The sequence below is a fragment of the Podarcis liolepis genome (genome assembly GCF_965112155.1).
Source record: "Podarcis liolepis genome assembly, chromosome: 13".
NCBI classification, from domain to species: domain Eukaryota; kingdom Metazoa; phylum Chordata; class Lepidosauria; order Squamata; family Lacertidae; genus Podarcis; species Podarcis liolepis.
In genome coordinates this window covers 11,374,076-11,386,339 of record NC_139573.1, presented here as the reverse complement: position 1 = coordinate 11,386,339, position 12,264 = coordinate 11,374,076, and the positions used below count along the sequence as shown (strand labels likewise).

The 12,264-nt window shown below is 41.5% G+C and overlaps 1 protein-coding gene across 2 annotated transcripts; it reads right to left on the bottom strand.

Annotated features, from left to right (window-relative positions):
* Positions 1-92: 92 nt before the first annotated feature.
* On the bottom strand, positions 93-7,781 carry LOC310691460 (snaclec rhodocetin subunit delta-like). 2 transcript variants are annotated; one of them, XM_083471275.1, is made up of 6 exons: positions 7,018-7,781; positions 5,707-5,775; positions 4,267-4,376; positions 3,324-3,443; positions 1,586-1,725; positions 93-612 (listed from the first exon to the last, which is right to left on the bottom strand). In XM_083471275.1, the coding sequence occupies exons 1-6, from the start codon at positions 7,082-7,084 to the stop codon at positions 594-596; spliced, it is 525 nt and encodes a 174-aa protein (XP_083327401.1). In that variant the 5' UTR covers positions 7,085-7,781; the 3' UTR covers positions 93-593. The 2 variants fall into 2 exon arrangements, with proteins under 2 accessions (XP_083327401.1, XP_083327400.1); XM_083471274.1 differs by having other exon boundaries at positions 1,599-1,725.
* Between the last annotated feature and the right edge of the window lie 4,483 nt (positions 7,782-12,264).

Genomic DNA, 12,264 nt, shown 5'->3' with positions numbered 1-12,264 from the left:
AAAAAAATTGTGCGATTTATTATTTTGGTTAGCCCCTTCAGACTTTTTTTTTTTAAGTACGAGAGATAAATTTAGTAAAACAGTCAAGCTGCTCAGCCGTACCCTCTTTTTAATATTTGCTCCAAATCATTTCAGAAAACATGCATGTACATTTTCAGCCCATCCTGCAAATGAGAAATAAATAGTGTAGCTGCTTCCCATTTAATTTCCTGGATTTTCCCTTGCCACATCGACAGATGTAACATTCTCACAACCAGTATTCAAAGGAGGCACACAGTACACTCATCGCTGGACTGTTTCACTTCAGAATGCAAGTGGGGCATCACACTTCTGAAGTCAAAAATTCTCTACGGGTCAGAAGCATTTTCCTAACTCTGTGAAACTCAAAAGTTCACTATTCGGTTGGCTATGATCTGAGAGTCATTGTTTGGACATCCATCTGCTCCAGAACAATTTCAGCTACCGGAATAATAGTCGCTAAGCAAAGGCACACAATAGCTTCTTAAAACCAGATGCAATTCTCCTTTAGCCCTGGGGTGCAACCTCAATACAGAAGGTATTTGCAGACGTACATGTGTTGATTACTCTTAGGTTCATCGATCCAGTAGATACCTAAAAGAAAGATGGGGCAGCTGAAAAGGGGGACCAAGAAATCTCAGTAGCAGTATATATGACATCAGGTGTGGGGAGGGGTCAAGTTTGACCGGTGGGCCAGAGGTTATCCAACCCTGATTTCCAGTATCTCAGTGGCTGAGCATCTTCTCTGCATGCACTAGGCCCCAGGCACAATCCTCAGCATCTCCATATAGGGCTGGGAAACACTCCTGCCTGGAGCCCTAGAGAGTCACTACCAGTCAGTGCAGACGGTTCTGAGCCCCACTCATAATACTAATAATTTTATTATTTATACTCCGTCCATCTGGCTGGGTTTCCCCAGCCACTCTGGGTGACTTCCATCAGAACACTAAAAACAGAACAAAACTTCAAACATTAAAAACTTCCCTAAACAGGGCTGCCTTCAGATGTCTTCTAAAAGTCAGATAGTTGTTTACTTCCTTGACATCTGATGGGAGGGCATTCCACAGGGCGGGTGCCACTACCAAGAAGGCCCTCTGCCTGGTTCCCTTCAACCTCACTTCTCGCAGGGAGAGAACCGCCAGAAGGCCCTCGGCGCTGGATCTCAGTGTCTGGGCAGAATGATGGGGGTGGAGATGCTCCTTCAGGTATACTGGGCCGAGGCCATTTAGGGCTTTAAAGGTCAGCACCAACACTTTGAATTGTGCTCGGAAACGTACTTAAATGTAAACTCAGTTTAAGGCGGCTTTCTAGGTCCATTTCAGCAGTGCACTGTGTTGCATTTTATTTTGTGGTACATCACCGTGCAACTCTTGTGCTGAGGGGCAGTATAAAGAACTGCAATAAATACATAGCACAAGAATCGTACAGAGGCAAACCTCACCTCTGTTCTGCTTCAAAGGTCAATCTATCTCTCCACCATCAATTTCCATTATTTCCATGCAACAGTGGAAGTTGGTTGGCTGATATGTGCTGAGTGCACTCAAGGTGTGTACCCGGCTATGCCTACCCCTGCCCCGAACCTTTATTTTTTGATCTGTTGACTGCCAGTGCCATGGGTATCCGAGAGTTGCTCGGTCTTAAAGGCTGTACAAATTTCTCATACCGCCACGTGGAGTTATCGGTCCATCTCCAGGGCGCTGCTGGATCCTACGGAACAAACAGTGAAAAGAAGAATTAGCATTATGAACCAGGAGAGGACACTGCTTGAGAAAGTTATGAAACACTCCTATACCTACAGAGGTAAGACCCGTTCAGTTCAATCAAACTTAAAGGTAAAGGGACCCCTGACCATTAGGTCCAGTCGTGGCCGACTCTGGGAATGCGGCACTCATCTCGCTTTATTGGCCGAGGGAGCCAGCGTACAGCTTCCGGGTCATGTGGCCAGCACGACTAAGCCTGGCGAACCAGAGCAGCGCATGGAAATGCCATTTACCTTCCCACCGGAGTGGTACCTATTTATCTACTTGCACTTTGACGTGTTTTTGAACTGCTAGGTTGGCAGGAGCAGGGACTGAGCAACAGGAGCTCACTCTGTCGTGGGGATTCGAATCGCCGACCTTCTGATCGGCAAACCCTAGGCTCTGTGATTTAACCCACAGCGCCACCTGCGTCCGACCCGCGTTCAATTGAACTTACTCCCAGGTAATTGAGCCTCACGCGTCAACCCTTTACTCCTTTTCCTGGCAGTAAGTCCCGTCGAATTCAGTTGGAATTACTCTAGAATATGCGACTGCTGTGGCAAGAATGTTGCTTTCCCAAAAATGGAAAGAAGAAGTCCCGACGAAAGAAGAATGGATACAAAAACTTACAGAATACGCAAAGATGGTGAAACTTACCAGAAAAATAAGAAATCAAGATAACAAACTTTTTATAAAAGAATGGAAATGGTCTATCAAATATTTACAAATAAACTGTAAACAGATAAGAACATTGGCAAGATTATTATAATAACCTACAGTTTTATAAGCGTATACATTTAAAGGAGATGAATAAATGATTATGTTAATTTGGACTATGCAGAAAATATAAAAAACAAATTTAAGGAACCACAAAGGAGGGGGAAGTAAGTTGAGTTTTGAAATGATTGTGAAATTATTGAGATATATAAAATTGAAATTCATAAATATTTTTTAAAAAATAATAATTACAGTACTCTAGAATAGACACATGGAATATTGAACTCTTTAAAGTCACGAGAAGTGAGGTGGGAACATCAATGTCATATACAGTGGTACCTCGGGTTAAGAACTTAATTCATTCTGGAGGTCTGTTCTTAACCTGAAACTGTTCTTAACCTGAGGTACCACTTTAGCTAACGGGGCCTCCCGCTGCCGCCGCACGATTTCTGTTCTCATCCTGAAGCAAAATTCCTAACCCAAGGTACTATTTCTGGGTTAGAGGAGACTGTAACCTGAAGCGTCTGTAACCCGAGATACCACTGTACAGGAAGTTATCTAGATATGCCTTTCTGAAGAGCTTTTGAAATTTCCCCACTCATCTGCCTCAAGTAGACAACTGACCTGAAGAAAACCTTTGATGCATTTTTTCACTCTTTCCCAATCGGGTGCCCACCAGAAGATGCTTCACCTACCACCACCACCACCACCAGATGTGTTGGCCAAAGTCAAAGGTGACTTCCCTCAATGCTGAGACAAGTAAATCTGCCACCAGCACATCCCGTGGTGTAATAAGCTGTGGATGTGAGCAATACTAACAGTGGATCCCGCCCACTCCCTTGTTCTTACATCAGTTCTCTCTGCGCCAATCCAGTAACGCGTCCGTTGCCCCATCACGTGAAAGATGAAGCTTTGCTCGTCATCGCTATGAACAGAGGCTAGATGGGTACCGAATCTCTCACAGTTCTCCTGATATGAAATAAGAAGAGTAGCATTGGTGGGACTGCAGTCTCTTTCCAGAGCATGAAAAACTTTAAAAAGTCACAGTTTTTTAATCTTGTGGTGTGGTTTCTCTAACTAAATAATCTGTACAAAGGTCCATATGTATTACCTTCGTGTGGTTATATTTGTTGTTTGTAATGTTTAATGGAAATAATGGGGGGGAAATCCACACATTAGGAGAAAGCGTGCATAAGAATGCATCTGTTGGTGAAAAATAACATAAAATGCATTAGATGCGGGAAAATACCTAACAAAAATGTGTATTTCAGGCAAAATTGCATACAAAAAAGGTGTTTTTATATTTTGATTTTGTTCTGTGAACTGCCCTGAGACCTCCGGGTATAGGGGAGTATATAAATTCACCAAATAAAATTAAAAAATAAATATTAGGAGAAATTTGCACTACGGTGCTGATGAATTTTCATGAGGATTTTCATGAGTTTTCATTCATTTTAAAAAAGTAACACAAATTGATACAAAAATGTGGATGACTGTGCCTGAGAAAATGATAAACTTATAGAAAGTGAAACTGACAGATTTGTTAATCCATTATTATTATCATCAACAACAACAACTTATTAGTTTTCTTGCAAATGCAAACATTAAAATAATCACAAAACAAAGCAAAGAAAAATCTAAAATATGTCCACATTTTTAAAAGGCAGGATTAAAATATCCCATCCACAAAAAGTTAGGATCACATATGTTTGGATCTCCTAATCTATCCACTGGTGTTTGAAGATTCTTACACACACACACACACACACACACACACACACACACAATGTACCTTAACTGTACTCCAGTCATGAGTGTCGCCAGTGACTGGTAGGTAACAAGCATCTTTGTATTGAAACCAGGCATTGGCACAGCATCCCTGAGTGCAAGGACAAACGAGTCCTGGAAAGGAAGGAAGCAGTTTTCTATGAGAGGACAGGGCAAGGGCAGAACATCTGCTTTGCATGCAGAAAGTCCCAGGTTCAGTCCCCAGCATCTCCAGGTAGGGATGGGAATTTCCACTGTCTGAAAGCCCTGGAGAGCTTCTGCCAGTCAGTGCAGACAGCACTGGGCTAGATTGACCCGTGGGTTAACTCAGCACCACTCATTTCAGGGGGTGAATTTATGCAAATTTCTTCCTTGAGGGATCTTTTAAAAGGGTGGAAAAGAGATAGAGATAGAGATAGATAGATAGATAGATAGATAGATAGATAGATAGATAGATAGATAGATGATAGATAGATGATAGAGATAGATAGATAGATAGATAGATAGATAGATAGATAGATAGATGATAGATAGATAGATAGATAGATAGATAGATAGATAGATAGATAGATAGATGATAGATATAGATAGATAGATAGATAGATGATTGATAGATAGATAGATGATAGATAGATAGATAGATAGATAGATAGATGATAGATAGATAGATGATAGATAGATAGATAGATAGATAGATAGATAGATAGATAGATGATAGATAGATAGATGATAGATAGATAGATAGATAGATAGATAGATAGATAGATAGATAGATGATAGATATAGATAGATAGATAGATGATTGATAGATAGATAGATGATAGATAGATAGATAGATAGATGATAGATAGATAGATAGATGATAGATAGATAGATAGATAGATAGATAGATAGATAGATAGATAGATAGATAGATGATAGATAGATAGATAGATAGATGATAGATAGATAGATAGATAGATAGATAGATAGATAGATAGATAGATAGATGATAGATACAGATGGATAGAAAGATAGATGACAGGCAGGCAGGCAGGCAGGCAGACGACAAAAGACTTTTGACAGCTGATGTCTTTCTGGTGATGAGTCTCCCTCCATAGGAACTAAGAAAGTGAGAGGATGATCAGATGAGCTTATTCATCCAGAGTACAGTGGAACCTTGGTTCTCGAATATTTCGGCTCCCAAACACCAAAAACCCGGAAGTAAGTGTTCCAGTTTTTGAACGCTTTTCAGAAGCTAAACATCTGATGCAGTTGTCGGCCATGGTTTCCAGGGTACCTGCGCCAATTGGAAGCCGTACCTTGGTTTTTGAACGTTTCAGAAGTTGAACGGACATCCGGAATGGATTATGTTCGAGAACCAATGTACCATTGTATATGGACCCTGGGCAGATGCATGACCACGCTAACTCTCAATTCTGGCCCTAACAACTTATTGACTCACAGCAAAATGATACACACAGACCTGGCCTCTCCGTAGATCTGCCATCGTCTTCACCACTGTTCTCAACTGTTTCCATGGAGTCTCCAGAACCTTAGCAGAAAACATCTATTTTCTATTTTTTTGTTACAGTGATTTTAAAAAAAATCATGCAGAAAGAAAAAGAGTAACATATTGGGTTGTATCTACTGTTGGCCCTGTTCATAGAAGGCCCACTGGGTGGCATGCAATACTAGTCCTACTCAGAGTTGACCCACTGAATAATAATAATAATAATAATAATAATAATAATAATAATAATAATAATTTATTATTTATACCCCGCCCATCTGGCTGGGCCTCCCCAGCCGCTCTGGGAGGCTTCCATAGAAACCAAAAATACAGTAAAATATCACACGTTAAAAACTTCCCTAAACAGGGCTGCCTTCAGATGTCTTCTAAAAGTTTGGTAGTTGTTGTTCTCTTTGACATCTTGTGGGAGGGCGTTCCACAGGGAGGGCGCCACTACCGAGAAGGCCCTCTGCCTGGTTCCCTGTAGCTTTGCTTCTCGCAATGAGGGAACCGCCAGAAGGCCCTCAGCGCTGGACCTCAGCGTCCGGGCAGAATGATGGGGGTGGAGACGCTCCTTCAGGTATACTGGACCGAGGCCATTTAGGGCTTTAAAGGTCAGCACCAACACTTTGAATTGTGCTCAGAAACGTACTGGGAGCCAATGTAGGTCTTTCAAGACCGGTGTTATATGGTCTCGGCAGCCACCCCGCATTCTGGATTAGTTGTAGTTTCCGAGTCACCTTCAAAGGTAGCCCCACGTAGAGTGCATTGCAGTAGTCCAAGCGGGAGATAACCAGAGCATGCACCACTCTGGCGAGGCAGTCCGCAGGCAGGTAGGGTCTCAGCCTACGTACCAGATGGAGCTGGTAAACAGCTGCCCTGGACACAGATTTGACCTGTGCCTCCATTGACAGCTGTGAGTCCAAAATGACTCCCAGGCTGCGCACCTGGTCCTTCAGGGGCACAGTTACCCATTCAGGACCAGGGAATCCTCCACACCTGCCCGCCTCCTGTCCCCCAAAAACAGGAGGCCCCATTAAGTAAAGTGGTGCTTCAGGTTAAGAACAGTTTCAGGTTAAGTACGGACCTCAGGAACGAATTAAGTACTTAACCTGAGGTACCACTGTATTCTTATTTTTTATTATCATTAATAATAATATGAGGCAGCTCACCAAGGACTAGCGACTGAGGAGTGGGGCACAACAGAGGATGCTTTGCCTACCACCCCCATTCCAAAAAACAACCCCGGAGCCATCTCTGCCTGTCCTTTCCTGATAGCCTTACCTGCCACCACGGTGCCTGCAATCACCAGAGCGATGGGCAGGAGAACTTGGGCAGGCCGCACCACCATCTCTGATGAGGAGGATTCGGGAACGTGGAAGCTCTGCTACGGAGGCAAACGGTGCTGAAAAAGGCAAAACTACTTCCAAACAAACCCCAACCTCTCTCATTTAAAGCACATTGTCCCCCAAAATACCGAGTGGGATGCTGGGAGTGGTAGCTCTGCGAGGGGCAAACTGCAGTCTCTGGAATTCTTTGGGGAAAGCCGTGACTGTAAAAGTGGTATAAATGTCTGTATGGTGTAGATTGTGACCTAAGTTGAGGTGAGGTTTCCTGCAGGGTCCTCCAGCTGAGAAAACTCCTTTTCCCTCCTCTTATGATACCATAAGAGCTAGTGCTAGTGTAAATGGTTTTCGTTTTGTTTTTAAGTGTGACTGGGCTGATCTGCCTTGAAGAACTGTGTGATAATAAGCGGGAACCCATTGCTTATTTATTTCATTTCAAAACATTTATTAGGCTTGGGGGTAGCATAAGAATAGTAATATAAGATAAATAGAAAATTCTTGGAAGAAATTATTAGGCTTAGGGGTAGAATAAGAATATGTGCTAGTAAACTTTAAGGATTAGAATAGTAATAAAGGAGAAGAGGTTAGTAAATGAAAGGAGTTAATATTATTGGAAATTTGAATTAGGAGAACTGTTAAACAGGTGTTATAATGAAATTCAGTTAGAGGGGATGTGAGGAAGTCAGTCATTAATGTAATGAAATTAGGGATTTGAAGTATTAACTTTTTATGTCTTTTTTTCTTTGTTCTATGTCTTGTAATGTTTTTCTTTTTTCTTTGTGATAAATGCGAAAACCAATAATTTTTTTGAAAAACAACAACAACAACAACAACAACAACAACAACAACAACAACAACAACAACCCTGTTCTTCCTTGAAGGAGCTGGGGACAAGGAACCTGTCCACTTCACAACAACCTTATGTGGTCGCTTAAGATGGAAAAGAAAAGGATGGGTAAGTTGCCCAAGGCTATTTATGGTTCAGAAAGTGAAGGGGGCCATTAGAATATTGTTCTCTATATGATCCCAAAAAAACCCTGTTTAAGGCGAGGTTTTTCCAAAGGTTTTTCACCAGCCAGAAGAACAAGGCCTTTTCTTGCTTAAATGTTACATTGCAAACGGGTCTCTCTTTGGAATGTCTAGGCTTAGGCGGTGAAAGATAAGAGCAAGGTTGAATATGTGTTATTCTGGCCCCAGACGGGGGAAAGACTGAAGACAAGGAGGGTAATGCAGGAGACAAAGCCCCATTTTATTGCTATCAGTATAAATCACATGTTTTACATTTGAACACGTGTCGAGGTTCATGGCGTGGAGAGGATGGTGCAGGAAGAAGGGGGCAAGCAAGCCCATATAAGGTCAAGCCCATATAAGGACATCGGAAGTTGCTAAAATTACGATTTCCCAGAAATCAGGTGGTATTATTCTGCAAATGTATAAAAGGCCTAGCAAGCCCAGAGAGGGCGGGCAGGCAATGAACTTTACCTTGTCTGTACCTTTTTTGTCATGGCAAAAATAAATAATTTTACTGCTGTCTGATTGACTCTTTGAAGCGATTTCTGATGCTCCAAGATAAATGAACAAAGAAAAGGTCTAACAAAAGGATTTGAAGCAAGTCTTCCTAAGCCTAGCCTGACACTCTCGGTACATCACACCCAACTGAAGAATGCTTCACCTTCTGAATTTCTGCCCTGGGGCACAGCTGTTAATAGAGCCCAGCAGAATAATTACGGTAAGAATCTAGTGCAGTTCTGAGTCAAGGCTTTCGCCCAGAATTACATTCCCACGTTGGGGAAGGATTTCACCTGTTTGGCAAACCCTCCAACATTTCACAGAGAATATTAGGGACATCCCAGTTTCAGGACCTCACAGAGCTACAATTCTCATAGTGGTTTAATCTATCCCTTTTTCCAGGGAACTCTGAAAATTGTAGGCAGGTAGGGGGTTCTCCTAGCAACTCTCAGCACCCTTAATAAACTACAGTTCCCAGGATGCTTTGGGGCTACAGCCATGACTGTATCACAATGCTTTAAATGTAAAGCTTGGATGTGGCCGCTAGTCACCCACCATATGAATTTGCCCGAAGGTATCTAAGTTAGCGCATTACATGCAAATTAAAATTAGCACCTGCAGTTTTGTGTCATGGGCCTGCGTCCCAAGTCCTTAATTATTATTATTTTTAAAATCATTTTTATTGATTTTCCAATAAAAAACATCCAATTAATATATCCAATCGTAATACTCCAATTAAAATAAAAAACTAAAATTAAAAAACCAAATTATAGTCCAAATTATAATTATTAATTTTTCAGAGCTCCCTACGGTCTGGATCTCTGAAGCATATCTCCACATCTCAGTCCTGCCTCTCCTCGATATTTCCATATTTCCCCACATCTCAATTTTGACACTTTATAATTCTCCATCCCTGAGTCCACGTCCCAAGTCCTTTAAATAGGTACAAAAGGTCATGGCACCCCACCCCGAAAGGCATGCCGTATACCTGATGGTCTAAGTTAGATGCTTCCCCTCGGTAGCTGGATGGTTTTCCAGGGAACAGCCTTTCTGCTGGGTTGCATTTATACACTAGGAGCAGCTGTGTTTGCTATGCCACTGATACAGAACAGCAGCATTAAAAGAAATGGGGAAATTGGGCCAATTTCGGGGGTCCTTTGTTGTTGCTCTTCCACTCAGTATCAGGTAACACGGCGGATAAACTACCGGTAGTTGAATGGATTGTGGACATCAAGCATGAAGCATGTTCTGTAAATACATTTGCGACTATCTAAAGGACCTTCTCCTTTGCGATGGACCCACTAGGGTGTTAAGATTGGCAGAAGATAGCAGACCCTCAAAGTGGACCGAAAGTTTAAGATAATCACATTTTCTTATTTTATGTAAACGGCAAGTGGAAAATCAGAAGTTCCCCTTTTGTATTTTTTGCTAATGTTTCTTTTCTTTTGCTTTCTTTTATCTTTCTCTTTCCTCACTTTATTTCTCTTGTCCCTTTCTTTTCTCCTTTGTTTTGTACTTTTGTAGATGCAATTTGACTGTGTTATGGGGAAATCTCGATTAAAACATCTTATTAAAAAAGAAAAAGTGGTTATTATTGCAATTTGTAAATGGAATGAAATAGATAAATAAGCATAGCAAATGCGTAATAGATATAAATTGGCCCAAGTCCACCTTTCCTGATCTCAATGTTGTGAAAAGCCGGGGTGGGGGGGTTGATAAAATAAAATTTTTATTTATTTATTTCTTTATTTGTTTGTTTGTTTGTTTATACCCTGCCCATCTGTCTGAGTTTCCCCAGCCACTCTGGGTGGCTTCCAACATAACATTAAAAACACAATAAAACATCAACCATTAAAAACTTCCCTAAACAGGGCTGCCTTCAGATGTCTTCTAAAAGTCAGATAGTTGTTTATTTCCTTCACATCTGACGGGAGGACGTTCTACAGCTCCGCTACCAAGAAGGCCCCCTGCCTGGTTCCTTGTAACCTCACTTCTCACAGTGAGGGAACTGCCAGAAGGCCCTTGGAGCTGGACCTCAGTGTTAGGATGGAGGACAGGACGAGGTGAGGACAGACTGAGGTTGGTGGGGAAGTGCCCAATTTGCCCACCTCCACTGAGGACCTCTGATTGGGTGTGTGGCCTTTGGCCTGCCGGATGTTCCTGAGCCACAACTCCCCTCATCCTAGGCCATTGGCCAAGTTTGCTGGGGCTGATGGGAGTTGTAGTACAGCAGCACCTGTCAAGCCAAAGGTGTCCCCCACACCTGCCTTCGATGAAAGGTCTTGGCAAAGGGAAGTCTCTCTTGGTTGAAAACAGCTTGGAAATCTGACCCTGACCTGACCTGACCTCATGGAAGACTGTATAAAACACTAAGCAAATAATGAAATCTGCTAATGGAAAAAAAATGTTTGCTATCAGGCTTTGTTCCTGTATTCTAGACCTTCTAATGGGAAGCAGGTGCTGAGCAGGAGCAATGATTTATGTTTGCTAATGGGACGTCAGGCAGTGGCAAGAAACCACCTTCCTTTCTCCTGCCCGAGGGTAGGGCAAGCATGAAAGTCAGGCATGGGTTGGGAGGTGAGGCAGAATCACAATTACAAGACGAGTTTCTACATGAGAACCAGCCCTTTTGAATTTATATTCAGTGAAACGTTAAGAAGCAGAATAAGGTTGTGTCCCTCAGTGTGTTTAGGGCAGCAAAAACAACAATTTTAAAAGGCTGTTGCACAAATCAGAGGCAGGAGGGTTCCCGAGTGTCTCAAAAGTCAAGAGACCTGCAATTCTGAGCTGGGCTGGCCACTTTTTTGTATTTCTGTTATTTCTCTTTTTTTCAAGTGTTTACACACACACACACACATATATATTCCATTTTATAATATACATTCACATCATAATACTCCACTTTGCGTCCCTGGCTCTTTAGAGTCTGTCAACTTCCTTCCCTCCTGCCTCATGGCTTTCAAAATTAGCCTTTATATCACTGCATTTTGTACGTTTTCCAATTCTAATTACACACATTACAAAATAACTCAAAATTTAAATAAATATAGAAAGGTAGAGAATTTCTCATTACAAGTCTTCGGACAACCCTGCTAGTGATGTCAATTGCTTACAATAATCTTTCAGATATCGTATAAATTTACTCCAGTCCTTTTGGAATGCTTGATCTTGCCAGTTTCGGATTTTTCCTGCCAGCTTCGCCAGTTCTGCAAAGTCCGTTATCTTCTGTTATTTCTATTGGTTTTATTTACTTCAGTAAAATCTTTCTCTAATTTTTTTTTTAAAAAAAACAGAGCAGCTTACAAACACAATATGAACACTAACACAAAGAAGCACACGTTGTCGTAGAATTGTAGAGTTGGAAGGGACTTCAAGGGTCTAGCACAGGCATCCCCAATTTTCTTTCTTTCTTTTTTTTTAATGATATTTATTAAAGTTTCAGAAAAGATTACAAAAATAAAAAGAAAGGAAAGGGGAAAAAAAGAAAATACAAAATACAGAAAAGTAAAAACAGTTAAGAACAAATCAATCTTTCCATGTCTTGTCTTTCATTTACTTGTTTCCCTGACCTCCTCACACCTCCCTTTTTTGTATTCCAGTTCAGTTAGTTACCGGTAATTCAGCAAATCCTTTCCCTCTTTGTTTTTATCTTAATCCTTTATCTTAATATATTATA

Bases quoted from the DNA above. Each gene is read 5' to 3' on its own strand.
- LOC310691460 (XM_083471274.1), bottom strand. From the start codon at position 7,084: ATGGTGGTGCGGCCTGCCCAAGTTCTCCTGCCCATCGCTCTGGTGATT. The intron at 5,776-7,017 runs GTAAGGCTATCA...TTTTCTGCTAAG, and splicing joins TGCAGGCACCGTGGTGGCAG to GTTCTGGAGACTCCATGGAA. The intron at 613-1,598 runs GTTCGGGGCAGG...TCTTTCTTTTAG, and splicing joins CAACAGATCAAAAAATAAAG to GTATCTACTGGATCGATGAA.